The sequence below is a fragment of the Prionailurus viverrinus genome, chromosome E1, assembly GCF_022837055.1.
Source record: "Prionailurus viverrinus isolate Anna chromosome E1, UM_Priviv_1.0, whole genome shotgun sequence".
Classification (NCBI taxonomy): domain Eukaryota; kingdom Metazoa; phylum Chordata; class Mammalia; order Carnivora; family Felidae; genus Prionailurus; species Prionailurus viverrinus.
This window is the reverse complement of record NC_062574.1, coordinates 22954547-22982369: the sequence shown is the minus strand read 5'-3', so window position 1 is coordinate 22982369 and position 27823 is coordinate 22954547. Positions and strand designations below refer to the sequence as shown.

Genomic DNA, 27823 nt, shown 5'->3' with positions numbered 1-27823 from the left:
GTCCCCCGCCGGCGACCCGCCGGCAGGCACTGCCTGGTCTGCACCACTTGGGGCCGGATCCCCGCGAAGCGGCCAGAGGGGCGGCCCGGCGCACAGAGCCGGGGCTCCGGCGCACCCCTAGGCCCTCCCTCCTCCGCCGCGGGGGCGGCGCAGAGCTGGAGCATCCGCGGGGTCCCGGGCACCACTGACCGCCTCGGGCAGCCGCGCGCTCAGCTGCTCCCCACGTGCCCGCGCCCCGTGGCGGGGGCGGCGGCGAGATGGCGGCGCGTGTCGGCCTCCTGCTGCGCGCCCTGCCGCTGCTGCTGTGGGGCGGCCTGGACGCCCAGCTCGCCGAGCGCGGAGGCCAGGAGCTGCGCAGGGAAGCGGAGGTAAAGGATGTGTGCAGGGCGGAAAGGGAGCCGCGGGCTAGAGACCCCCCCCCCCCCCCCCAGAACTTTGCAGTCAGGTCACCCAGCCGTCCCATCTGAGCCGGCAATCTGCACTACCCTCCCGGTGTCCGCGCTCTACACACTTGCACACAAAGAGTCTGGGGAACATTCTCCCCCGTGCCAGGGCTTGGACCACCCAGGCACGCGGATCTGCATTGATTTTCCCGGACGGGGGAAGGAGGGAGCGACAAGATGGGACAGGCGGGCAACAACAGAGAGAGAAGTGGCCTCTGCACCCTAGTTTGACACGGACCTACTGCCCCTCACCGCCTAGGCTGGGGAGACTTGGCCATTCATTCATCCGATGCCCCTAGCCTTCCCAGAGGCTGCAGAGCCCCCCAGATTGGTGAGGTGGAGAGAGTACCGCCGACTGGCCAGGGACACAGGAGGCAACACTGGCTTCCTGAGCTGGTGCTGCCACTGAGCCAGCGGCTTGTCAGCGCCCAAGCTCGGGACTAGTTTCATAACCTGTAAAATGGGTAAGAATATTATATATAGTCTCAAGGATTGCTTCTAAGGAGCTTTGGAACAGTGCTTCAGGACCGAATTTGACAAAGGGGGCAGAGAGTTGGAGGTGAACCTTAAACACTTCCCATTTCACTTTCCTCCTTTTGGAATTCAGCTGCTTGCTGTAGATTGCACAAGGGGAACTTTTTGAAGGCAGGGGTGGGGCTCCACTTGGGGTATCTATTTTCCAGATAAAGGTGATTGTAATAATACATCAGTATCCATCTCTGTCTGTATTCGCAAGATTAGAACTGGGGTCTCCACTATTTTAAGAAGTTCTAATTTTTTTTTTTTTTGAGAGAGAGAACGTGCCTAACACAAGCGAGGGAGGGGGAGGGGCAGAGGGAGAGAGAGAGATTTTAGGCAGAGTCCACTTGGGGCTTGATCTCATGAACCCAAGATCATGACCTGAACCAAAACCAAGAGTCCATCGCTTAACGGACTGAGCCACCCAGGCGCCCCAAGGAGAAGTTCTAAGTTCTTGAGCCCAGTGCTCTGCCCTGAGACTCTTGCTCCCTAAAAGCTTCTTTCCTGTTCTGAAACTGCCAGCCAAGAAATTCTCAGTACCTCCCATTCCTCTGAATGAATCTAGTAAACCTACAGAATGAAGAGGCCCCCATTGAATGGCTCTTCATCCCATCAGCCAGCTCCCATCACTATTCTGGAATATTTGGAAATTACCTTATTTCAACAAGGGGGTCCTGTGTCAAACTCCTTCACCTGCTCCCCTTCCAAGCACTGGTCTCTTGTTCTGTGCTCTCTGCTTTTGCATGTTTGGGAATCACTGTGTTTCACTGAATTTTGAAACTTACAACATCAAGTGCACAGTTCTCATGGTCCCGGGAGAAGGCTTCTGTCTACCAAGCCAAGTCCTATTAAGAGTCCCGCCCCACCTCCCCCAAAGTCTGGGTCCCAGACAATCCTTGGCAGGAGAACAGAGACAATATCTCTGCCGCCCATGCCTGTGGTGGCCCCAGATGGAGAGAATTTTATCTTGGGGTGTGCTTGGGAAGCATAATACTAAGCAGATTGGGTCTCTTGCAGTCTATTTAACATAAATTGGGGGAAGGGGATTTTTACCTCGGAGAACAAGAAAAATTTTAAGTGTATAAAAAATCCTGGAAAAGTGTAATGGGTGTGTATGCATCTTTATATGCCTAGGCATGTACATATGTATGTATATATAATGCAGATTGGGGGGTGTGAGTGTGTCTGTATGAGCTTCTGTATATGGTCAATTGCATCAGCTTCAGTGTCAGACAGACCTGTGTGCAAACCATAAGTGAATCATTTAATCTCTATGAAGTTTTCTTCTCTGTACAGAGGAGGTTAATAATAAATGCCTATTTCGTAAGACTGCTATGCGGCTTCGTTGAGATAATGTATATAAAATAATCAACACAATGCCCAGTCCATAGAAAGCAGTCTATAAAAGGAAGTTGCTTTCAATATTGTTGCTGTTATTATTTATCTTTATCATTATTTTAGAGAACAGATTAAAGTCCTGGGTTGGTGACTTAGCTCTCCTAGAACAATAACACAGGGCAAAATATGTGAGGCAACTATTTTCAGCATCAGACAAGAGGCAGCACAGGGCTATAATTCCTAAGAGATGGTGTTGCAGTTACTATGGCTACATTATAAATGACCCCAGAACTTAGTAAAGTCAAACAAACATTTATTATGTTCATAGATACTGTGGGTCAGAATTTCAAACAGGGCACATAAGAGCAGCTTGTCTCTGCTCTACAATGTCTGAGGATGGGATCATCTGACGGCTCGCTGGCTGTCAACTGGGGGCCACGATTTTCTCCTATGGGCCCATCCACATGGTTTCTCCATGTGGGCTGGTTTGGGCCCAAATGTGGTGGCTGGGTCTCCAGGATGAGTGTGCTGAGAGACAGAGAGAGGGCAGAAGTCCTATTCTCTTTATGACTGAGACTAGGAAGTTGCACAGCATTGCTTCTGCTGCACCCCATCGATCGGCTGGAGCAGTCACAAGCTCCAGATCAAGGGGAAGGAACACAGACTGGTGGCAGGAGTGTTGAAGTCATTGTAAGAAGAGCATGGGAATGTTCTTATTGTTGTGGTCACTTGGGGAAATACAACCATCCACAGAAGGGAACCACACAAAGTGAGCCCCGTGATCACCCTGGCTCTTTGCTCAGGTATAATTCCCTGACTACGGTACAGAGCTAGACCCCCAAGCAAAGCACAGCACTCCTGCTGAGCTTGTGGGCAAAGTTCAGAATTCAGGACAGAGAAGGAAAGAAAGAATAAAAACCAGCTGTGTGATCTTGAGCTAGTCCCCTCACTTCTCCAGGCTACAGTTTCCTCCTTTGTTAAAATGAGGGAGTAAAATTTCTTAAATGACTCTCCCAGAGCTAACATTCTTTGGCTTTGGTGTGTTTGTGTGCCAGTGCCTGTATGGGTGCGTGAGTGTGTGTCCATTTCATCTGCCTGTGTGTCCATGTCTGTCTGTGTGCATGTGTCTGCATTCCCATTCCCATGTCTCCGTGTTTATCCCTGCGTCCTGTGTGCATGGCTGTATGTGTCCCTTGTATGCATACAAAGTAATAAAGTCGAGGGTTTTCCAAAGTGGGCTTTGCCTAGGAGGAGACTGACCTCTCACAAAGCTACATTATGAACAAGTTCATTGTTGCCCACTTGGGAAAACTAGGGCTGCTTACGAGACACTAGTGAGCAGGAAGGGCCTCCACTGCTGAGTTGCAGGATTGAGAGTTAATGAATGACCTCATCACCTCGGACCCCCTCCTGATCCCAATCAGGCCCTACTCTGTTTTTGGGTGACACAGACTGTCCCAAGGGATCTACCTACTGTGCTGTGCTTGGACCTTCTTTAAAACACCCAGGTGGTATGTCCAAGACCTGCCTTCCCCTTGGTGGTCTATGCATATCTGCATAGCTACTCCCATTGTGTCAGTACAATAAGGGGCTGGCTAGTTCATTTCTCCAGGGAAACATTGGAGCTTCTGTGGAGTCTCCACCCCCAGATGCAGTGTCTGTTTCTCATACCCCAGAGCTATTCATTTGGCTTTTTGTGAGTCAGAAGCCCAGAAGCCCGGGCGTGGAAGCCATTCCTCAGCTCAGCTCAGTGACTCATGGGTGCAGGGTAAATAGAGGCTCTCAAGGGTCCCAGAGAACCATGAGTTGGTGGAAAAGCAGTAGTCAAAACAGTAGAAAACCAAGAAATCTAGCAAAAGCTGGGTGGTGGAAGTAGGAACATAGCAGCAAGATAGGTAGACAACTCTGGTTAGAGCATGATTTCATGCCCTAAATTTAGCCCTGCAATCCTAGTGAGGACCATTCAGTATGATTATTTGGCATTAGAAGAAGTACAAGAGGGGTCTGGGTGGAGACTGACCAGCTAATTTTTTCCAACTTCCTTAAGGATGCAAAATGAAAGAAGCGGGGAATACAGCAAGAGATATCAAAGCTACTCCCAGACAGAACTTTGTGAATATGAGACTAGGGACAAGGGAAAGGGGGGGGGGGGAGAGGCAGGGAGTCAGAGGGAAGGGGAGACTTTGCCCAAAATAAAGGGAAAGGGTCTGAGCTGGTCCGACTGCCCTGGGGCCTTCTGTAGATTCCAGGAGCCAGAGAACAAAGGCAAAGCATCCCGGAAACATGTTTGTCTTTGGGAAGGAACATGCTTGAGTCCTGATGAATGAATACCTGTAGCTTGTCAGAAGACCTGTTTGGGGTGTGATGGGAGATGTGATCCCAGCTTCTATTGAAAGCCAGAGTCCACCACCTAAACATCTTCTTTCCTCTGCTCTGCCCCTGAACCTGCTTGCAGAAGAGGTGGGAGGAATCGAGCTAGAACCATCCCCAGCTTTGCCTTTTTCTCATTTAAGAATTGTCTCCCCAGTGGAGAGAGCAGGTTGGAAGCTTTGCCTTCAGTTTTAAAGCTTCTGAGTCACTTGTTTGAATGTCAAATAAGACATCCAGGGATAGGTAGAGAGGATCTGAACTCACTTAGGATCCTTTAGTAAGGCACTGCTTGCTCTCCTGAGACTTTCTTTCCCCATCTTTAACATGGGATTAGCAACACCCATCCTGCCTATGTTCTTGCAAGGTGATTCTGAAACTCAAAGGTGGAAACCCCTTAAAAGTTCTGCACTAGTCAAGGACTCACTGTGTTCCTGATTACAAGAAAATATTTTTATTTCTGCCAAGGCAGAACACCAACTATCATCCCTTGCATCTTGACTTGGTTAATAGTGCTCAAGATGTATTGAATGACAAAGACAATCACAGAGTCACTCTGGAAAGAATGAAATCACAATGAAAGGTGATACGAGATGAAATAAGTCACAGGTAAAGCAACATGGTTTCTGCATGAGCTTGCCATTTTGCAATTTAAAAAGTCTTGGTCTCAGTTTTGCTCCTGCAGTTCTTTGATACTGAGGGTATCACGGCCACTCTTTAGATGTAAGACTGGGCCCTGCCCTTCCTAGACTTACCTAACACAGTTCCTTTCTAGCAATAACTCTCTGTGACTATAGCAGGGAACACAACGTTTTTAATGGGGCAACTACCATAAAGCTCTCCCAAGGCATCTACTTACTGGATTTTTACCACACTCCTGTGAGAAACCTAAAGCATTCTTACCCCCATGTCACACTTTGAGTCACAGAGAGGTTAAGTAACTTTGTCATAGTTCACGTAGCTAATCAGTTACAGAGGCAAGGTCGTGATGGTAGATTAAGGTGGAGTACATTTTAGCTCTAATTCAACTCTCTCATTCTATAGAAGAAGAAACTGAGGCCCAGAGAGGCACAGAACTTGCCTAAGGACACACAGTTCTTAGTAGCAAAGGAATAAAACTCAAGACACAGCCCAGTGCTGTTGCCCTGCCAGGCCAGTGACTCAGAATTCTCGACTCAGGCCTTAATTCATTTTGCTACACCTCATTGCTAGTCTTGCCTTGATACAAAATGACCAGAATTTCCCCATCCCTCAAGCACTAAAGGGGCTGGGCTCTACACACCCTCCCACGGCAAGTCAGGACAGACACAAGGCTAGAACCCCAGAGTTCCAATTCCACTCAGTTTCCTGGGTCCCAGGGAGAATCATTTTCATTTTACCCAGACACCACAGCCCCTCCCAGGACTTCTTAGAGACGACTCCCCAGGGAAGCGGCCCCAGCCCTGAGCAAGTGGGTGAGGCAGGTTGTCACAAGCTTCTAGGTCTGGGCAGGGTGAATCACGGAAGGGCACAGTCCTCCGCCTTCCTCTCTGCTCCGTTCAAGCGTTGGGATCTGCAGGAGAGAGGATGGGTGGAGAACAGGGAAAAGAGAAAACGTGGTGTCTGGAACTGCAAGGCTGAGAGGAGCTGCCAGGACACAGCCTCCATGGGGGTGACCCCAAGTGGAGCTCAGGGGGTCCCTAAGAGATCCCAGGAAAAGCCCTAGGAAAATGACAGCCCAGAAGGGAAATGACACCTCCAAGGTGTTAGTGATCAAGCTGGAATGAGAACAGGAGCTCCACCTCCTAGTCCTGTGTCTCTTCCTGGGATCCCTTGGCCACACTGTCACCTGCCCCACACCCCTGCTCTTTATCCCATGCAGACAGGGCATTTCTGTCACCTTGGCAGGCAAAAACTGAGGCTTGGCAAATGGGCTCACAGAAGAGAGTTAGGGGACAACACCCAGGGATGTGGCTCTGCCTCCTCTCTGCAGGACTTTAGAGCCCTCAGCACTGAGGACATGAAGGGGCCCCTTCCTATATGTAATTTTAAAATGTTCATATTAAAAATATTAATGTTCATGGGGCGCCTGGGTGGCTCAGTTAGTTAAGTGTACAACGTGGGCTCAGGTCGTGGGCTCAGGGTTCGTGAGTTTGAGCCCCATGTCAAACTCTGTGCTGGCAGCTCAGAACCTGGAGCCACCCCCCTCTGCCCCTCCTCCCTCCCTTGTGTACTCGCTCTCCCTCCCCCTCTCTCTCTCGTAAATAAACATTAAAAAATTAATGCTCATATTAAAAATAAAATAAGTATAAGGGAATCCTTAAGTTCTGATCATTGCTATTATAATATTTTAGTGCTTTTATGGAAATATAGAATGTCAAATTCTTAAAATTTATTTTTCTCATTCCTTTGGTGTCTCTTGGCCTGGTCACGTGCTCACACAGCCTCCTGGGAATTCAGCTCTGGCTTGCAACCCGCAGGGTCCCAGAGACCAGTCAGGAAGAGAGGCCCAGGATTTCCTCTCTGAAGGACCCCTAAAAAAAAAAAAAAGGCCTCCACCCCCATCCTGCCCTCCACACCACTGTGCCTGCCAAAGTACCAGGCGCGGCAGCCCAGCCAGGAAACAGGAGACGCCGCTAGTCAGTACCCCCTCCCTTCTCCTGCACTGTCCAAGGCCTCATAGTTCCAGAACCAGAGCCAACTTTCTGATAAGGGCTGGGCGGGTTTTCGGGGAGGAGCACAGGGAGTGCCAGCTTGTTAGCCTGTGACCCAGCCTCTCCCAAGTCACTCGGCAAATCTGCTTCTAAGGGACATTGATTTCCTGGCTTCCTTTAGAAAGCCTGGCTGGGCACCTGGGGCACCTGGGTGGCTCAGTCGGTTAAGCATTGAACTTCAGCTCAGGTCATGATCTCATGGTTTGTGGGTTCGAGCCCCGCATCGGGCTCTGTGCTGACAGCTCAGAGCCTGGAGCCTGCTTCAGTTTCTGTCTCCCTCTCTGTCTGCCCCTCCCCACTCGTACTCTGTCTCTCTCTATATATAAAAAATAAACATAAAAAAAATGTTTTTAAAGCCACTCTATCCATCCTCACCAAGGGAAAGGGAGGAGGCAAGGAAGAGTACAAGGTACCTGGCTGGGGTGAGGCAAGTCTAAGATAGAGCACCTGAATGGAGAACAGAGGTGTAACTGCCTTGTTCAGAGCGTTTGTTTCCCATCTTGTTAGATGGGTTACATTCCAAAAGTCTGTTAGGTTTCTACTAAGGTAAATCAACTAGATCAACTGTTCATTGAGTATTTACTATGCACGCTAGATGTCCGTTGCTTTACTTCATCCTTCTGAGAATCCTTTGAGGCTATTCTTGTTTTCACATTGTGGGTAAAGAAGCAGAGGCTCAGAGATGTTAAGTAGTTTGTCCCTGGCCACCCAAAGTCAGGGTCAGGAACAGATGCTTGATTCCAAGCCTGGTGGCTAGTCCATGATGCCACACTATTTTAGGCAATACATAGTCTCCAGATTAAGCCACTAGAACCCCTTTAATCCATTATGCATCCCCAAATAGTATACATTTGGAAAGAGAAAAAAGAAAATAGTACTGAAATTCTAATAAATTAGTGCAGAAAAATAATCAAGTGGGGAGTATTCTTTTGTCTAGAATAAGGGTTCCTTATGGGAACCCTTTATTGAGAAGAGGATGTGGAGGTCGCTGAAGGCGGGTATAATGAAATTCACAAAACAGAGGCTGGTTACTTGCAAAGGCTTAGGAACTTGCCCATCCTGGCTCTTAGTGTCTCATTTCATTCTCTGTTTGCACTTTTTCCTTGAAACAGCAGCTGTGATTGGAATTGATTTAAGAAATACAGCAGGAGCGCCTGGGTGGCTCAGTCAGTTAAGTGCCAACTTTGGCTCAGGTCATGATCTCGAGGTTCATGAGTTCAAGCCCCATCAGGCTCTGTGCTGATAGCTCGGAGCCTAGAGCCTGCTTCAGATTCTGTGTCTCCCTCTCTCTCTGCCCCTCCCCCTCCCCCGCTCATGAGAGCACATGCACACTCTCTCTCTTAAAAATAAAATAAATATTTAAAAAATTAATAACAATAAAAAAAGAAATACAGCAAAGAGGAGCACCTGGGTGGCTCAGTCCGTTAAGCATCCAACTCTTGATTTCAGCTCAGGTCATGACCTTGCAGTTTGTGAAATTGAGCCCCACATTGGGCTCTGTGCTGACAGCACACAGTCTGCTTGGGATGTTCTCTCTCCCTCTCTCTCTGTCCCTCCTCCCCTGCTCACTTTCTCTCTCTCTCTCTCTCTCAGAATAAATAAACCTAAAAAAAAAAAAAAGAAATATAGCAAAGTGAGTGAGAGAACAAGGAAGACAGAAAATTATTTCCATATAGGTAACACAGCAAGGAGGGTAAAATTGGAGACACAATGTGTGTCTGCATAAGAATTAAGCAGCTGAGGTGACATTTCTTTTAATCCATTGATGAGGCTTTAGCAGTGACAAGGGCAAGCAGGGAGCCAAGTGCATCGTTTCCCAGAAGGGTAGGGCTGGTGATAGGTAAGGACAGTGAGTCACACGCTTCTCTCCACTGGCCTCCAAACACGTGGCTGCGAGGAGAGCAACTTCCAGGTGTGTGAGGACAGGCAGTGGGTAACAGGCATTTGGGCCACAAGATGTTCTCCAGTTACACTAATTTCCCCAGAGGATCACATCCATCTGTGGTATCATAGTGGTCACATCATCTACATGCTGGAAGATTCTAGCTTCTCCCCTGAGCTTCAGGATCATACAACCAGGGCCGCCTGACATCTGAGTGTTCATCTTTGTCCCAACCACCCCCATCTGTTCCCCACCTTGGTTTCCTCGTACAGTCTATAGCATCGCCATCCAAGGCAAAACTTGAAGAGCCATCCTGGATTCCTCTCTTTCTTTTAAAAAAAAAAAACTTTTTTATGTTTATTCATTTTTGAAAGAGAGACAGAGCGCAAGCAGGGGTGGGGCGGAGAGAGAGGGGGACACAGAATCCGAAGCAGGCTCCAGGCTCTGAGCAGTCAACACAGAGCCCAACGCAGGGCTCGAACTCATGAACCATGAGATCATGACCTGAGCCAAAGTCGGACGCTCAACCGACTGAGCCACCCAGGCGCCCCCAGGATTCCTCTCTTTCTTTCATTCCCCACAATTAACCCATCATCAAGACCCAAATAAAACTCCCATTTCCTACCTTGGTGACAGTCCTGCCTCTCCCTGTGGCCTCATCCCACATCCTGCTTCTTCACACTTCTGTGTTCCAGCCTTCCTTCCGCTCCTTGGACACAGCAACATCGTTCCTAGCTCAGGGCTCTGCATTGGCTGTTCCTCTGCCTGAATACCCTTTCCTACCTCATTGCATGGCCAGCGACTTCTCATTCTTTAGGGCTCACATCAACTATCAGCTCTTCAGATGGTCCTTCTCTGACCTGGTGGTCCTTCTCTGACCTGGTCCTTCTTCCTCCTGGTGGAAAGTTTCTATTTAAGTTATTCTCCATCACATCGCCCAGTTTCTTTTCTTTATAGCACCAAAAGTGCCCCCTTTGCTTGTTATCTGGGTTTCTATTGTCTGTTTCTATCCACAAGTGTATAAGCTCCTTTAGGGGTATCTCGCTGACCATTGCAGGGTACCTAGTACATTGTATGAATTAGCAAATGAATGCATGAAAACAGAGTGTTGCAGGTTCCTTTTTTTTTTTTTTTAGTGTTTATTTATTTTTGAGAGAGAGCGCCTGCACAAGCGGGGGAGGGGCAGAGAGAGAGGGGAACAGAAGATCTGAAGCAGGCTCTGTGCTGACAGCAGAGTGCCCGATGTGGGATTCGAGCCCACGATCCACGAGATCATGACCTGAGCCAAAGTCCAGTGCTTAACCGACTGAGCCACCCAGGCGCCCCATGTTGTAGGTTTCTAATTCAAAAAGATGTATGTAAATCATCTCTACACCCAGCGAGAGACTCAAACCCACAACCCTGAGATCAAGAGTAGCATGCTTCTCTACCTGTACCAGCCAGGCACCCCCCAAAACGACTTTCCTAAGGAGCCAAATTTTTAGACAAACCGTAGAATTGAGAGCAAGTGCATTTGTTGTTCACAGGGCCTTAAATATATATGGGGGGGGGGGATGGGATTGTTTAGGAAGAAGCCAGAATTAGAAAGGGAATTAATTCCCAATCCAGGCATGACAAAGCCCACAGGTGACCAGCCCAACTTCTGATCAATACAGGGCAACTCCCTGAGCATCTGGGTGGCTCAGTCGGTGGAGCATCCAACTCTTGATATGGGCTCAGGTCATGATCCCAGGGTCATGGGGTATAGCCCTGCATCGGGCTCTATGCTGAGAATGGAGCCTGCCTGGGATTCTCTCTCTCCCTCTCTCCCTTGCCCCTCCCCACCTCTCAAAAAATAATAATAATAATACGGGGCAGCTCCCTAGAGAGGAGAGATGCTTCAGGAGCAGAGTTGAGGCATATGAACAGTGTATATTTATATTTATAATAGCTACTCTGTATGGACCCCTCCTAGGTGACAGGCACTGTGTTGAGTACTTTGTATTCACTATTGTGATTAAGCCTCACCAAAAAGCCTGTAAGTTATGTACTATTTCTAAGCCCCTTTTACAGATAAGAAACCTGTGATTTACAGAAATAGCTTGCTAACTGAGATTAAAACCCAGGCCGACGTGACTCCAGAGCCCCTAACTCCACTGTGCCGCATGCCCTGCTGTGATTGCTGACCATGCGGTGAAATATGCTGGGTGGGGACTGCTTGGCCAGTTTGAGAATGAAGGACACTAATGTTCAGAAATATTGAGTGACTTGCCCAAGACCGTCAAGTTAGTCAGTGGTGGCCAGGAACTGAGTCTATATCCTTCTGACTTTGGTCCCAGGACTCCTTCCCCTTTGTTGGGATGAAGGTGAGATTGGGCATGCTATATGTGCCACCGAGTCTCAGAGACCAAGGGAGGGGAAAGGATGCCACACCATGGGAAGGCTGACACTCCTCTCTCCCCCAGGCATTCCTGGAGAAGTACGGATATCTCAAGGACCAGGTTCCCCAAGACCTCACCTCGACAAGATTCAGCAATGCCCTCAGGTAGGATGGAGGGATGTGGGGAACTTGGGGGTGCTGGAGGGCAAAGCTTGGGTAGCCTCCTTCATCTTCCTGGGAGGCTGGCCTCCCACCTGTGTCCAAGGGTCACACTCCATGGCTCCCTCCCTTCTCTGTCCCCAGGGAAAGCTCCCTGCCCTCACCTCCACCCCCCACCCTTGCTCTGTGACCCTTTATCTCAATTCCTCCTGACAGAGAGTTCCAGTGGGTGTCCCAGCTGCCCATCAGTGGTGTGCTGGATACTGCCACCTTGCGCCAGATGACACGGCCCCGCTGTGGGGTTGCAGACACAGACAGTCAGGCGGCCTGGACGAAGAGGATCAGTGCCTTGTTTGCTGGACGCCTGGCTAGAATGAGGCGGAAGAAACGCTTTGCAAAGCAAGGTGAGTGAGCCCTGTTTAAATCTAGCTGAGCTGGGATTCCTCAATACCCGGAAGCCCCGTGACCGGAGAAAAACCCAGTTCAGCCTCCAAGGGGCTTTGTAAACTCTTCCTTAGGGCGAGAGAGGGGTGAGCAGTGGGTAAGCAGTGGGTGAGCAGGACCCCTCAACTAGAGGGCCGTGTTTGTGAACTCAGACATTTAAATCAGAATTACACCCACATCGATGAATTTTCATTGGGCACATATTTTCCAGAGCAAATCCCATCAAGCCCTCCATCAGTTTGTGATGCGGGGCAGTTTGACTGTTGCCAACATTTTGCTTTATAGTGTCCCAAAGTTATTTTCGTCAGATTCCATGCCTTTTTCACAAGAATTCTTCAACAAAGACGTGACTTATTGATCAGTTTTATTTTGTCTACAGCACATTTTAACAGCTTTATTGAAATATAATTCACATACCATAAAATTTACCCGTTTAACAAGTACAATTCAGTGGGTTTTAGTGTATTCGCAGAATTGTGCAACCATTACCACCATCTAATTCCAGAACATGTTCATCACCTCAAAGAGAAACCCCATGCTCAGTAGCAGTCACTCCTCCTCCCCCTCCCCTCCCCCCTACCTCCTATCCCCTCCCCACAGCCCCTGGCCACAGGAAATCCACTTTCTCTTCCTAGTAGAACAGATTTGCCTCTTCTGGACATTTCATCACAGCTCATTTTACACACCACAGTTTCTGCTATTGTGATTTTCCTTTTGTAGTTTGGCTTTTATCTTTCCTTCTCCTCCTCTTTCTCCTTTTTGTCCAAATGCAATCTTCCAGGGTCAAAAGTTACAGATCTAAGATTTATGAAGATTTGATTACTTCTAGCAATTCTTCATCAATAACAGGTTTTACTGTGTGTGGCTTTAACATCTTGTTTGTACTAATTTTCTCTGATCGATGTTGGCAGTTCTTAAGATTTCCAACAAGATAGGCTTGTTCAGTCAGGCTTTCATCTACAATTGAGTTTACCATGAGCACTTTGGGTCATTGCCTTTGTTAATTTGCATTAACCACTTTCGCCGATGATATCTGTTATGAGCAGATCAGGAGGCACATAGGTCGTTTTTATTTCTTAGCTAATCCAGAAGGAAGTCGTGGGCGGCTCCCCTTAGCTACTGGAGGATGGCAGCGATGGGGGCCAGACTCTGGGCTCCAGACATCCTTGGTGTTGACCTGTTCTGCACCCCACTGTGTTTCTGGACAGGCAAGGTGGAACGGAGGCGCAGCCTTCCTGGAGCTGGGGCTCTGGGTTCAGCAGTGTGTCACTGCTCCATTTCCTCACCCAAGACCCAGGCCCTTTCTGCCTGCAGAGTAGAGATGGGCCCTGACCACCCAGGGGAAGGGGCTTGCAGTGGAGGGTGGGGGCAGCCCCAGACACAGTCTCAGCATGCCACCACCAGGTTAAAGGTGGTCTCCCAGAGAACTGGGACGATGCCTCCTGGGCATCCAGGAGCAGTAGGGAGACTTCCTTCTGGCGACATTTTCTCATGCCTTCTCAAGGGAGTATCTGAATCCAATGGAGTCCATTTGTCGCTGTTTAATTTGGAGCCTCCATCTGGGACAGAGATTCAAGCTAAGGCATCTCCCAGGCAGGTGGCCTTGTCCTGCCAGCCTGGCCCCATGCCACTGTCTGACACTGACCCCTGGTCCAGACAGCAGTGGCCAAGTTAGGCAGGGACTGTCCCTCTTGCTCACAGCGTGACCGGAAGAAGCTTGACATCCTTTATCCCCTAGGGGAAGAGGTTCCCTAGAAAGGAGCTGTATGCTTGGTAGGCACTGAACACTTCCTATGTTTTCCTTAGGAAAGAAAATGTAATAATAACAGTTGACCCTTACTGAGCATTTATGATGCGCCAAGCATGGTTCTAAATGGATTAACTCACTTAATCCCATAACAACCCTATGAAATGGGTGCCATTTATCCTCATTTTACAGTTAGGCAAACTAAGGGACAATGAGCTTGGGGAACTTCCCCAGGGCCACATAGCCAGGGTGTGGCCAAGCCTTCTTGTCATTGGGAGGACTGAGTGAGATTCCACATGTGAAAACCCCAGAACATGGGTAGGTGCTTTAAAAATGATGTGGATTTCCAGGCCCATGACTGTCTATTCTGTGGAGAATGCTATGCTGACAAAGTTGGGTTCAAGGGTACGGTTGCCGGACAAAATATAGGATGTCCAGTTAAATTTGAATGTCAGATGGACAAAAAAATAATTGTTTTGTTCTCACTTTTTATTAAAAGAATTATTTGTTGTTTATCTGACATTCAAATTTAACTAGGTGTTCCATATTTTTAATTGCTAAATCTGGCAACCTCCTTCTGAATGTCTGGTCCGCTCTGTGCCTGCAGGGGAGATTTTCAATCCCCCTTGGTCCTTCATGGAGCCGGTGGGGGGTTGGAGCTGGTGGAGGTTGGGGGGTGGGGCACAGGGGTGAATCTGGTGGAGGTGGAGGGGATACAAGGGTGAATCTGGTGGGGGCTGGGGAGGCATAGGGGTGGATCTGATGGGAGTTGGGGGACATAGGGGTGAATCTGGTGGGTTTGGGGGACACAGGGGTGAATCTGGGGTGGAAAAGGAAGGAGAAGTGAATGGATATTTACTGAGCACCTACCATACGCCCAGCAGCTATATGTTGCCATTTCATTTGCCATTTCATTTTTACCAGAAACAAGTCTTATAAATTGCACTGTGCAAATAAGGAAACTAAGGTTTGGAGAGATTCCATAATTTGCTATGTAAGGTTATAAGTAGAAGTACTAGGATTCCAACCCATGCTCTTTCCTCAGTATCCATTGACTGTTGGACGTCAGGACTCCAGGGTCCTCCCCCAACGAGGTGTCTGCACTCCTGGTGTCCTTCACTTTTCCTCTTCCCTTTTGGATTTTGGAGCAAGGGTGTGGGGGATGCACTGCCAGGTGCTTCTGTGGCCTAGAAGTTGCTACAGAATCCAGCCTTGCCTGGCCCGGAGTTCAGGATGGGGCCGGAGGCGGCCAGCCTGCTCTAGGATGGACAGAGGGCTCAGGCTGCTGGCCAGGGCATTCCTTCCTTCCTGGCGGGCACACCAACAACCCCTCCCAAGAAAAATTAGCCATTTTCTTCTCTCAGTCCTGTTCCTGTTTGTCCTCCCCATCCTCCCCAAAACAGATGCGCACACACACACACACACACACACACACACACAGATTCAGAGGATTTTTATCCTGTGAGCTGTCACCTTCCCTGGCTACCTACAGTGAGAGAAGTGCCCACCCTCTCCCTTTCTTGTCCAGGGAGTAAGCCCCCCCTCCCCCACCATTGGCAAAGAGGCAGAAGGAGCTGCCTCACACTTCTAGAAGCTTGAAGGTGGGCGGGGAGAGTCTGGGGGTCAGTCATCCACAGCGAGGTGTGGAAGTGCCCAGCGCCAGCCAGTCCAGAGCCCTCTGAGGCACCTCTGCACCCCAGACCTTCCCTCTGCCTTTCTTTTCTCCCTCCCTTCCTAAGAATCCCTCCCTCTTCCCTCCCAGAGGCTGGGTCACTGGCTGGGAGGGGTTGGGTGGCCGCCAGGCCAAACAGGCCCAGGGAGGCAGCATTGCCTTGAATGGAAAGACCCGCCCCTCCCCCACTTCCATGGGGGATGAAGGGGTGTGCGGGGGAGGGAAAGGGCATTCAGCTCCTCTGCTCTCTACCACCCTCCCTTCCATCTGGAGAATTTCAGCTCATGCAGAGCCCCTGTTTTGACTGAAAGGAGCCATGTTTACACAAATGTACAAGCCCCGAGTCTTAGCAAATGTGCCTGCTTACCTGTGTAGTATAGTGGAAAGTGCACAGTGTCAGATGTCAGGGCCTGGGCTCAGGGCCTAGCTTGGCTACTCACTCATTCTGTGACCCTGGACAGGTCCCTTCCCCCTGGTCTCAGTTTCCCGAGAACACAGCAGAGAGGTTGGTAAGGAGATGGCCAACCTTCCATGACTTTAGCCCTCTTCCCCAGTTTGGGCAAGGACTTCCCCAAGACAGAAGGGCAGCAGGTCTGAATCTTCAATTGTTCCTCCAAGGAAAGAGAGGGCTGTGCTCACTGGCCTGGCCACCTCCTTGTCACCCGTACATCAGGAATTCTGGTCCATTTGGGAAACTGGGGCCCCCAAAATAGCATGATACCTGTGCACTCCCTGGGCCCATGAGGTCTGCCTCTGAGCTGTGAATCTTCCACCACCTGGGGTCACCATCTCAGCCCCTGAGCTTACAAGGCTCAGAAATAGTCTGTGAAAAACTCGGGTTCTGGACCTTCTAAGCACCCTGGTCCTGGGTGTGTGGTGAGCTGTAGTGGGACTCAGTTGACCTGAGGCTTGGGCAAGAGTCCAGAGTCTTAGGCCTAAGGGAGGAATTACAATTCTGGGCAAAGGAATAGAAACTCATAACTAAGTGGAGATGGAAAAATTTCTGTCAGTGAGTGACAAAACACACCCTTTGTTCTTATTTGTTTTCACCTCCGAGCTCTTGAGAGTCCCTGAGGAAGTGGGGGGTGGGGGCTAGGGGTCAGGGAAAGATGCTAATAAATGGGTCTTGGTAGCTTCTCTGGCAGCAGACCTGAGGCACTGGAACGGGAGGGGCAGGTAGGCCTGAAGAGTAGAGAGGAAGAAGGGGTGAGAGGGGGTCACAGCTGTGGCCCCGGTGGCCCCATCTTTCCTCCAGCCCCTGACACAGTAGGCCGGGGTAGGTATTTGCCGCCAGCAAGAGGTGCAGACTTGTTTTCAGGCTCAGCCCAGGCTGTGGGGAAGAAAAAGACCCCAGACCAGAGAGTCCTTCAGGTTTTGGGGGCTCTTCCTGGGCAGAGATCATATTTTCCCCGGGGACCTCCCCCGACTAAGTCACTAGACCGGGGACTCTCCAGGACAAAGGTAGTCCTGTGTGCAGGAGAGCAGTGTCTCCCCAGCCAGATGGGATCTTCCCAGGGCAAGGGCTGTGCCTTTCTTGCCTTCACATCCAGGACTCCCTGGACGAGGGCCTGTCTCCCCATCATACGGGTCCCCGGGGACCAGCACCAGGTTCTGCAGGCAGGTATGACTGACTGATGTGGCCTCTCTGGCTGGCAGGCAGCAAGTGGTACAAGCAGCACCTCTCCTACCGCCTGGTGAACTGGCCACAGCACCTACCCGAGCCAGCAGTTCGCGGGGCTGTTCGAGCTGCCTTCCAGCTGTGGAGCAATGTCTCGGCGCTGGAGTTCTGGGAGGCCCCAGCCACAGTCCCCGCTGACATCCGCCTCACCTTCTTCCAAGGGGACCACAATGACGGACTGGGCAACGCCTTTGATGGCCCAGGTGCTGACACAGAGGCTCTCTCTCCCATGGCAGGAGGGGAACCCGGTAGAAAAGGCTGTCTGGGGAGGGCAATGGAGCCTAAACTCTCGCTTTGGCCTTGACCAAGCTGCATTCCCTTTTAAAGAGCTCTCAGGCTCCTCATCTATAGAATGGGAACAATGGTTTCTGTCCAGTTGTGTGCCACATGGCTGAAAGGACAGCCAGATGAGCTTCTGCATGGAAAGTGCTTTGCAAATTCCAGAGTATTTTCTGGGAGAATCTTCTGAGGTCCCGTCATCCATCCTCTGCTTCTAGAGAGCCCCATGCCTCTCCTGTCCTCCAAACATGGATATTCTCCAGACCAACACCCTGAAAACACCCAGAGGCCACCGCTACCCCATTCCTACCCTCCCTGCACCCACTACCACAGTCACTGCCACAGGGCAAGAGGCATTCTACCCCCTACCTGTCACGGAAGTGCTTCCCATTCCCACAGCCCAGACAGTTCTCCTGTTTGCCCCCAACCTAAAGGCAGTTTAAACTGCTCTCCTCCTATTCTGCCCAACACTGGCCTTCAGAACCTGAACGCAGGCTCCCTGTGCATCTCCTCCTGCTAATGAGGGAAGGAGACCTGATCAGATCCCTTCATGGTGGGGACTTGAGACCTTGCGTGGCCTGGGCAATAGGGCCCACACCTCACTTACACTCCTCTGCTTTCCAACAAGCCCACTCAGAGCTAAGCCAACATCCAGGCCCTGCTGGTGGTACCCAGGGCAGGACTGGGAGAAATCTAAGCTTTTCAGGAATCCACATGTAACACATACGTATTCTTACATGTGAGTCACTTCACCCATGATATCTACATGAGATGTTTATGCCCACACCCAGGTGGGGTCCGGTGGCTAAGAGGGTTCTGGACTGGGAGAAAGCTCTCTGATTTAGAGCAGGTGCTTTGTCTTCTTGAGTTTAGGCCTTCTCCCTCTGAAACCTGCCATCTGTCTCCCAGGATTACTGGGAGAATTGAATGGAAAGGCATATTCAAAACAGGAGGCATGTATTCCTCGTACACACGGCCCATTCCCCACACTCCCTGCGGTTCTCCTTTAATGGCAAGCATTCCCCGTTGGCCTGGGCCCCAAGGCGGCAACGCTGGAAGCACCCTCAGCAGGCTTCTAGGCCAACATCATCACTGCGCAGTTCACTGACCCCTGCCCCTGCAGAAAGTGAACTGTGAACCGTGAGGTCCTGGGAACTGCATGACTGATAAGCTCCCTCTGGGGCATGTCACAAGCTTGAACATCACTGATCCAGCTCACTCCCTCTGCTCACTCCTACTACAACCTGGCAGGTAGAGACCCACAAAGGGGCCCCAGCAGAAGAAGGCAAGAACACAAAAATATATATACTTATATATATATAAAAAAATATATATATAATATATATATATAAATATATATATATAAATATATATATAAATATATATATATTAAAAAAATATATATATATAGTATTAAAGATACTATACACACCCATACACATATCCAGCACCCAGATCAAGAAACAGTACCAACATCCGTAAGGTCTCATCATGCCCACCTCTGGGATAACCACTACACCTACTCCCATATCTTTTTGAAAATAATTCCTATGCAGCATTTATTACGGGCGAGGCACTAAATATTATACGTAACACACACATATACCACATCCCTCTTTAATCCTCAGCATAACCCCGTGAGGAAGAAGCTCATTATCATCATTCCCATTTCAGATCAGAGGGGGTGCTACTTGCCCAAGGTCACACAGCTAGAAAATAGTGAAACCAGGATAGAAGACCAGGCAGTTTGGTCTCATGCTGTGTGTATACCACGCTGCCTCTTAGGCGCCTCCACCCCATAGCCTCGCCATCAGTTCACTGCTCCACAGTTCAGCCTCTGACAGACGTCGTTAGGAGGGGAATTATGCAGCAGAAGGCAGCCACACCCACCCTTTGGCCCCTGCGCGGGCCGGTGGAATTTGGGGGTGTCGCGGGCGGGTGGCTCCCCCTGACCCTCTGCGCCGCCTGCAGGGGGCGCCCTGGCGCACGCCTTCCTGCCCAGCCGTGGCGAAGCGCACTTCGACCGCGACGAGCGCTGGTCCCTGAGTCGCCGCCGCGGGCGCAACCTGTTCGTGGTGCTGGCGCACGAGATCGGCCACACGCTCGGCCTGGCCCACTCGCCCGCGCCGCGCGCGCTCATGGCGCCCTACTACAAGAGGCTGGGCCGCGACGCGCTGCTCAGCTGGGACGACGTGCTGGCGGTGCAGGACCTGTATGGTGAGCCCCCGCCGCCCCGCCTCCGGGGCCTGGACGCCCGCGCTGCAAGCCGGCCTCCCCGCCACCGGTCCCTCCCGATCCGGAAGCCGCAGGCTCCCCTCAAATCCCAAAACCTTCGCCCTCCTGCTGTCCCCCATGCCTGGCCTCTCGATCCCGACTAGATCCCGCGCCGCACGGCCTTCCCTTCCATGCAATTCCGGATTCCTGCCCAGCCCCGGTCTTGGCAGTTCCTCTCGCATCCCTGCCCAGTCACCCAGACCCAGCCAGGGGTCCCGCGTCTTCCCCCATGCCAGCCCTCGCTCCCGCTCCGCTTGCTCCCCCCCCCCCCCCCCCCCCCAGCCTCCAGCGTCGCTGACGCTGGTGCCCACTTCCCTCCAAGCCTGGGCCTCTGCCTGGAGGTAGACTCAGACGAGGTCTGCTCCCCAGGATGAACTGACCAGTGCTGCCGCCCAACCAGGGCCGTCCTCCCTCAGAGTGCACGGTGCGTGGGCAGGGCCGAGAGCCCATGCCATTCGTGCTAAGCAGCTGCTCTTGGGCAGAGCATTTACCCCCTGGGAGCCCTCAGTTTCACCTTCTGCGAGATAATAACTGCTTACCTCACAGGGCGGTAGTACTAGTGGCCATGAACTTCTCTTGTACCCTAAGAAACCTACACAAACAGCTGCTATTTCATGGATGTATATTACTGGCCAGTCACTTAACATGCAATACACTCACGACATAAGTATCCTTTTGTACACTGAGGAGGAGAATGGGGCTCAGAGAGGTTAGAACACTTGTCCAAGGTCACACAGCTAGAAAGCTGTAGACCCGGACGCAGGAGCTGGTGCCAAATTCTAAGCTTGTTGGACTCTGCCTCAGTCTCCTAAGTGAAATAGTGTTGTAATTATTATAATTGCTGTAACTATCACAGCCTGGGCCCCCGAACCATGTCCTCATGCCATCTGTGTTGCCCAGGACTCAGGGAAGAGAAGCTTCTGCCCTTCTTAGTGCCAAACTCTTGTTTGGTCCCCCACTCCAACGGGTCCCTCTCTCCCAGACTGTTGAGCAGAAGAGAGGACTTTTGAGTTTAGTGCTGTGGTTAATACCAACAACCAAGGACCATTCTTAACCCACCCCCACCCCCACTCTCCTTCCCTGCCTCTCATACCAGATAAGGATGAAAGGAGCCAAAGGGGAGGTCTTGAGCCCTCAACACCCGCCCCAACCCGTGTGTGTTCTCTCCCTCTTCTCTCCTTCCCTGTGAAGGGAAGCCCCAGGGGGGCTCAGTGGCCATCCAGCTCCCAGGAAAGCTGTTCACTGACTTCGAGGCCTGGGACCCCCACAGAACACAGGGAAGGCGCCCTGAAATTCAGGGTCCTAAATATTGCCATGCTTCCTTCGATGCCATCACTGTAGGTAAGATGGTCCCACATGTGCCTCACTTCCTTTTTCCTTCCTCCCTCACATCTCCAGGGGTCTCCAGAGCTGGAATACAAGGTGGGGTTATGAATAATAAAATCCAGAAATCCCAAGCCACAAGCATCCTGCAGGGTAGCAAGCCCACGCCAAGCAAAACCCTGCTTCATCCTGTGCACTTCCCTCTGTCCCAGCTGAGCAGGCCACATCTTCTCTCCTCTGCCTGGGAAGCACCTTCCCTGGAAGGAAGGCGGAAGGCCAATGGTCACTCCTCAACTCTCTTGTCTCCGGACAGATGGGCAACAGCGACTGTACGTTTTTCAAGGAAGCCACTTCTGGGAGGTGACACCGAATGGCAATGTCTCTGAGCCACACCCACTACAGGAGAGGTGGGCAGGGCTGCCCCCCCACATTGAGGCTGCTGCAGTGTCACTGGATGATGGGGACTTCTACTTCTTCAAAGGTACCAGCCCTGGGGCAGATGAGAAAATTGAGGCCTAGAGAAGGGAGGTGTTCTGTCCAAGGTCAACAGAAGGGAGGAGTCTCAATTCCAATCTGAACCTGTGACCCCAGGGACCTCTACTAGGAGGTTCCTTCAGTGATGGGTTGGGGGGGCGTGGGTGTGGAGGTTGTCCCAGAGAGAGAGGGTGGGAGAGCTGCAGAGAAGAGTCTAGAAGGGGAACAGAGAACCACTCCCAAGCTCTGCGATCCAGCAGAAAGTCCTACCTCCTTGGCATCCTGGCTGTGTGAGGTTGGGCCTGTCACTTAACTCTTGGACTTGAATTTCTTGAATGAGGAAAATAATCCCTCAGGTTTCTTGGGGAAGGAGAATTCAAACAGCATGATGTCTGAGGAGTGTGCAGTATATTGAGTAGTTTCATTCATCCAACAAATATTGAATGTCTTGTATGCATTAGACACTGTCGGAGGTGTTACAGCTACAGTAGTGAACAAAACAGAAATCCCTGCCTTCATAGAACTCTGTAGAAAAGATGGTGACTGGCCTTCCTGATAGTCCACTCCCTACCCAGGGAGGGGCCTGCTTCCTGCCTCCCAGGGATGGGTTCCCACAGTGCCCTCTGCCCTCTGTTGACACCTGCTGGAGATCTAAGCCACAACAGTCCCTCCGTACTGGGTGTAACGAATTATTAGTGCTGTGTGATCCATTTTGATTATCACAAATACTAACCACCTTGGGCTCTAGGATGAGGGGGAGCAGGGGAATGGGAGGACACAGGTGAGGTGGAGGACCAAAGGGTGAGAGCCACCCGCTCACCCTGGCTCTCCCGATGCCCTACAGGGAGCCGATGCTGGAGGTTCCGGGGCCCTAAGCCAGTGTGGAGTTCACCACAGCTGTGCCGGGCAGGAGGCCTGCCCCGCCACCCAGATGCGGCCCTCTTCTTCCCTCCTCTGGGTCGACTGATACTCTTCAAGGGTGCCCGCTACTACGTGCTGGCCCGAGGTGGACTGCAGGTGGAGCCCTACTACCCCCGAGGCCTGCAGGACTGGGACGGTGTCCCTGAGGAGGTCAGTGGCGCCCTGCCCCGGCCCGACGGTTCTATCATCTTCTTCAGGGATGACCGCTACTGGCGCCTTGACCAGACCAAACTGCAGGTGACGGACTCGGGCCGCTGGGCCACAGAGCTGCCCTGGATGGGCTGCTGGCACGCCAACTCGGGGGGTGCCCTATTTTGAAGATGCCCCCACCTCTTAGTGAATTGATGCCCTATGGCCAACGTGTGTCCCCTGCCCCAGGGGCAAGCCCTGTCTTGGAAGCCTCTGAGCCTCCCTGCAGAAGACCAGACCACGTCTGCATCTGTTCCCTGAAGAATGTGCTCTCAAGACATTGAACTTTGTGGGATCAATCCAAGCAGAAGCCGAAAAGGGTCTCAAACCTTTCCCCAAAGGACTTTCCTCCCTAAGCCTTGGGGATTTTGTTCCTTCTGCTAAAGGTGCACTTCCTGTCCATGAGGCTGTGGCACTGGGCAACCGGGGAGGATGTAAAACTCCATGGAGAGGTTGCGACCACTTGGCAACCTCTCTTTCCCCTCAGGACCTCCTGGCTCAGTTCTTGGAGAATTGTCTTAAATGAGAGGACTCACCTCCAGGAAGCTTGGGTGGGTTGGGTACAAGGATTTCCAACCTCAGAGAGCCTTGGGTGGGAGGGAAGGGGGTGGTTAGGACCCAGAGCAAGAGGGAGACTGATGCAGGCCTGCTGGGCCTGACTTTTGGTGGGGGGTGGGGAGGCTGGAATAAAGAGGTGCCCCCCCCCCCAGCTTCTGGGCCTGGAGGCGGGCATCAATCTTCCTTGGGATGGTTGCCAGTGAAGAACAGGTGGGGCACGAATGCTGGAGAAGCTGGAACCATGTTCTTTCATCCAAGCCAAGACTTGTGTGTGAGTAGTTGCGATGCGGAGAGGGGGCCTGAAAAAGCAACATGTCCCTGCCCTCCCTTACCCCCCAGGCCAGATGGAGAGTCATGGGTGGCAAGGAGAGGACAGGGGCCTCTCTGGAGGGCTGCTCTGCTGCAGGCGCTGGGGTCTCTGCAGGCTGGGGGAGGCCTGGTACTCACAATGGCCCCATTCTTCGGGCCACACACGCAGCATTCCAGGAGCTCCTGCTGGCTGGCCAAGAATAGCTGGGATTCCTGGAGAAGGAACCAGCTCCCCAGCCTCTCTGTCTTCTGCCTCAGGCAGTCTCCGTCTTAGCATCTGGGTCTCTTGTCCTCCCCCCTCCACACCTGCCAGTGCTTCATTTGCACACACACTGACCTTGGCAAGACCAGGCTTCCAGCAGAAGGGGAGAAAGATCTGGCAGGATTCAGCCCTCAGCTCCCCACGGGCATTTCTGGCCCTGCGCCTTCATTTTCTTCTCTGTGCAGTGGGGGGAAATGGCCTTTGACTGCCCTTGGATGCAAGTGCTTTGTTCCGCCCAGTCCTGGCGGGGATAGAGGGAGGAGGCTCTTGGCCTGCCCTTTTCCCTCTGGCTTGAACCCTGGGGAGGGGAAATGAGGGTCTTTATCACCCTCAAGGGAGCCGCCTGGCCCCCACCTCAAGGCACTGACAGTTTGATTAGAGGCTTTATTGAATGAGGGGCAGGGGCAGGTTTCTCAGCGGTGAGGGAACCCAGGGGTTAGTTTCTCTAGGCAATGCCTCTGCCCACTGGGTCAGACGGACCTGAAATACCCAAGAGATGAATGTGAGGCTGTGCCAGGGGACGTGAGTCAGGTGGGCGGTAGGCACTGTGTGCCCCCCGGGGCGGAAGCCCTCGGGAGGCGCTAACGGAGGCATGGAGCTCCAGGTGATGCTGGGCTCAGCCTTGGGTGGACGCTCGGTGACAGGTGGGCCCACTTGCCGGCTCAGAGGAGGCGCTCCGGGCAGGGCGGCTCTGGGAAGGGGCTGTTCTGTGGAATGTGCTGGAGAACGCCTCGTGTCAGAGGAGAGGAGAAGGTGGCGGGGAGGCTGGGGTCAGGCGAGGACGGAGGGCACAAAGGCTGGCAGTGGGGGCGCTCAGGGGCCCCCGGCGGCCCCCGCGCCCCCCGAAGCCCGCGCCTCACGCAGATCCGGGTGTTCCAGAAGGCAGTGCGCCACGTAGGCCGGGTGGCTGTGCAGGTTCCTGCACTTCTTGCAGAAAAGGATCTCGCAGCGCGCACAGCCCCCGGCGCGCGGCGGCCGGCGCCGCGTCTCCAGCACGCACTGCAGCTCCGGGAGGCTCCGCTTCCTGCGCGGGGCCCGGGACGCTCAGTGCCCCGCACGGTCCCCGCCCACCGCGGCTTCGCGCGTGCGGCCCGCCCCGGCCAGGGCGCGCCCTCACCTGTCCGCCGGAGCCGCCAGGCCGCCGAGCAGCACGAAGGGGCTGAGCCAGCCCCAGAAGCCGCTGTCCGCGCGCCGCAGCAGCGCCACCTGCTGGGTGCTGGACTCCTGGCGCAGCGGGCAGTAGGACACGGAGCCCCGCTCAAGACCCTCGCCGCCCTCCGCCTCCCGGCACTGCGCCTCGCCCTCGGCCGCCGTCTGCTCCCGCGACCTCTCCTCCTCGTCGTTGTCGTCGTCCTCCTCTTCCTCCAACCCCTCCTCCTCTTCCTCCGCCGCCGCAGCCTCTCTGGCCTGCGGCTCTACCAGTTCCTTCTTCCACAAGGGAGTCTTCACTCCTGCGGGAGGGAGGAGGTCAGCGCGGGCCCGCGCTGTCCCCGGGGAAGAGCCGGGTACCCTGACTGTTGTCCACAACCCGACCCCCCAAAAAGACAGGCGCCTGAAGGACGGTGTGCACAAGACGCACCAGGCTAGGATTTCGAAGAGAGTGTTACGGAGTGTGCAGGATTTTCCCGGGCGAGACAAGGCCTGCAGGGCTGTCCCCCCACCCCCCGCCATTTCCTAGGTTTCTACTCTTCCTTGCTGAGGATTCGGGGCAAGTCATGTCAAGCTCTGTGTCCCCATCTGTCAAAAGTGGTGCCCATCGTGAGGCAGGTATCAGGTCGCATCTCTGTAAAGTGCCCAGCCCAGGGCTTGCTGGGAGGCAATCATCAAGGCGCAGCAACGAGGGCTGCGAACCCGAACCCGGACGCTGTGCTGGCTCATCACCACCTTCCTTCTCATTGTCTCTAGGGTGGGAACTGATCTCTGTGTAGGCTGTCAATAAACATTGAAGTGTAGCTTTTCTAGAGAGTTGTTTAGATTTTGTTTTCTGGGTAGGATTTCCTTCTTCAAAGTGGGCCTTGCCTTAAGGAAGCCCAGCTGCGATGAGGAAAATAATTGAAAAAAGTGCCCCCTCTGGGCAGACTAAAAACCCCACTATATACACACACCATCAGCACCAGCACCTACAACAACAACATGGACAGGCCAGTTAAGAAAAGGAGTGGTGCTGGGAGTGAGCCAATTAGGAAAAGCCTCCTTCCGGGCTTGACCCCAATTGCCAGCTGGATTTCAGCCACCACTGTCCTTCCCTTGTTGAGAGCACAGACTTCATAACTCATCACAGTAGTCTTGGCAGGCAGGAACTTCCCCCACCCGGGGTGGGGGGCATTGAAAGTAACCTGGCCTCTACTGGGAGGTGTCCACTACTCAGCAGCCTCCCTCTCTTCCCCTGGCACCACCGTGTGCCCTGCTATCCGCTGGATCTGGGGAGCTAGACTTCTAACAAAAAGCAGGGGGAGGAGGGCAGGGAGGATACAACCATGGTTTGCCCTGAAAAGGTCAAGGAAATTGCAATTGACCCCTGCCTGTCCTGTTTAAAGAGGTTGGGGACAAAGGAGAATGATAAAATTAGTGTTCCAGCTCACATGTAATGAGCACCAACTCATTACGACTCACAGTATGCAATCACTGTGCTAAACTCTCCATACATTGTGCCCCTTCTTCTTCACAACCATCTCAGGCAGGGACGAGGTAGGTAACAGAGGGGCCCCTGAATTTCATCCAAGCCTTCTGAAATCTTTCCCCAAAAAAGTTGTTTCAAAGATTCTGCCAGTTCTTGATGTTGCTGAAGCTGGAAAGCCAGGGACCACTGCACTTTTCTTTAGGAAAACACACTAAGGAACTTTTTGGTCATAAAAGGCCAGACTTAGCCCGCAGCCAGAAAGGGGTGCTGGAACTTTTTGAAATGGGAATAGGAAACGATGTTAGACAGGAAAGTTGGGACGTTGGGTGACAGGCTGTGGAGTTTGGACTTTGTCGTTCCAGGGTGGAGCCACTGGACATTCTGATGGAGGGACATGCTCAGAGCTGTGTTTTAAGATGGCCTCTCTGCAGGACAAGGGAGACCCACTTAGGCATCATCACCGTGGTTCGGGCAGAGAAGACAAAGGTCCCGAAAACAGCAGGTGAAGATGAGGAAGCAGATGTCGAGAATATTCAGGAAAGAGAGAGGAGAGGGTTTGTACAAGTAACTGAGAAAAGGCTTCTACTCTGGTGTTGCTATGGTGATGGGTGAGTTGGTCCACACTGGGTTTGCATCCACACTTAACAGGAGTCAATGGCCCTGTCCTCAGTCCCCACCCTGCCTCCAGCCCCACTCACCGTTTTTATCCATTCTTGCCAAGGCTGGGCTGACCTCTTCCCCTGATCAGGGACTGTGATGAGAGGAAAGTCCCAGGACACATAGAACTTTGATCTCCAGGGCCTCTGTTGGATCACAGGGGGTGGGGCTAGAATTTTACCTGCCCAAAGGGTCCCACCAAGGAATAGCTGCCTTTTCTAGAGCCTCCAAGAGCACTGAAACCTTGGCGTCCCCTACCTTCCCCTCTTGGCAAGGCATTATAAGAGAGAAAGGAGTGGCTTTGGCCTGCCGCAGGCTGGGTTCAAATCCCAGCTCAACCACATAAGCGTAAGATCTATCTGACCTTCAGCATGTTGTCTCTGACCCTCAGTCTCTTCATCTGTAAATCAGAGATAGTCACACAGTACCAGACTTTACCTGGCCTACAGAAAGCATTCAAAGCATTATGTTTATTTGTATCATTATGTTCTCTCCTCCCTTTTCTGTCTTTATCCTTCCTCACTCTGGCTCCCCCCTCAACTTACTTCCAGCTCATTGCCTTAGCTCCAAGAAGCAGAGGACACGCCTCCAAGTCCAGTAGGAAGCAGGGCCCAGGCAAGAGCTGGGTGTAGCTCCAGAATGTGGTGTAGGTGTGT

The 27823-nt window shown here is 52.2% G+C and overlaps 2 protein-coding genes across 6 annotated transcripts; one reads left to right on the top strand and one right to left on the bottom strand.

Annotated features, from left to right (window-relative positions):
• MMP28 (matrix metallopeptidase 28) lies at positions 1-25837 on the top strand. 5 transcript variants are annotated; one of them, XM_047833479.1, is made up of 8 exons: positions 1-368; positions 11687-11766; positions 11977-12164; positions 17280-17504; positions 19552-19797; positions 21046-21195; positions 21491-21658; positions 22496-25837. In XM_047833479.1, exons 1-8 carry the CDS (start codon positions 258-260, stop codon positions 22888-22890), a joined length of 1563 nt encoding a protein of 520 aa, XP_047689435.1. In that variant the 5' UTR covers positions 1-257; the 3' UTR covers positions 22891-25837. The 5 variants fall into 5 exon arrangements, 4 of the variants coding, with proteins under 4 accessions (XP_047689435.1, XP_047689437.1, XP_047689436.1 ...); XR_007146988.1 differs by lacking the exon at positions 21046-21195 and having other exon boundaries at positions 21253-21658; positions 22496-22628; XM_047833481.1 differs by lacking the exon at positions 17280-17504.
• On the bottom strand, positions 24704-27284 carry CE1H17orf50 (chromosome E1 C17orf50 homolog). Its single transcript, XM_047833483.1, has 3 exons — positions 27209-27284; positions 25008-25341; positions 24704-24914 (listed from the first exon to the last, which is right to left on the bottom strand). Exons 1-3 carry the CDS (start codon positions 27219-27221, stop codon positions 24704-24706), a joined length of 558 nt encoding a protein of 185 aa, XP_047689439.1. The 5' UTR covers positions 27222-27284.
• Between the last annotated feature and the right edge of the window lie 539 nt (positions 27285-27823).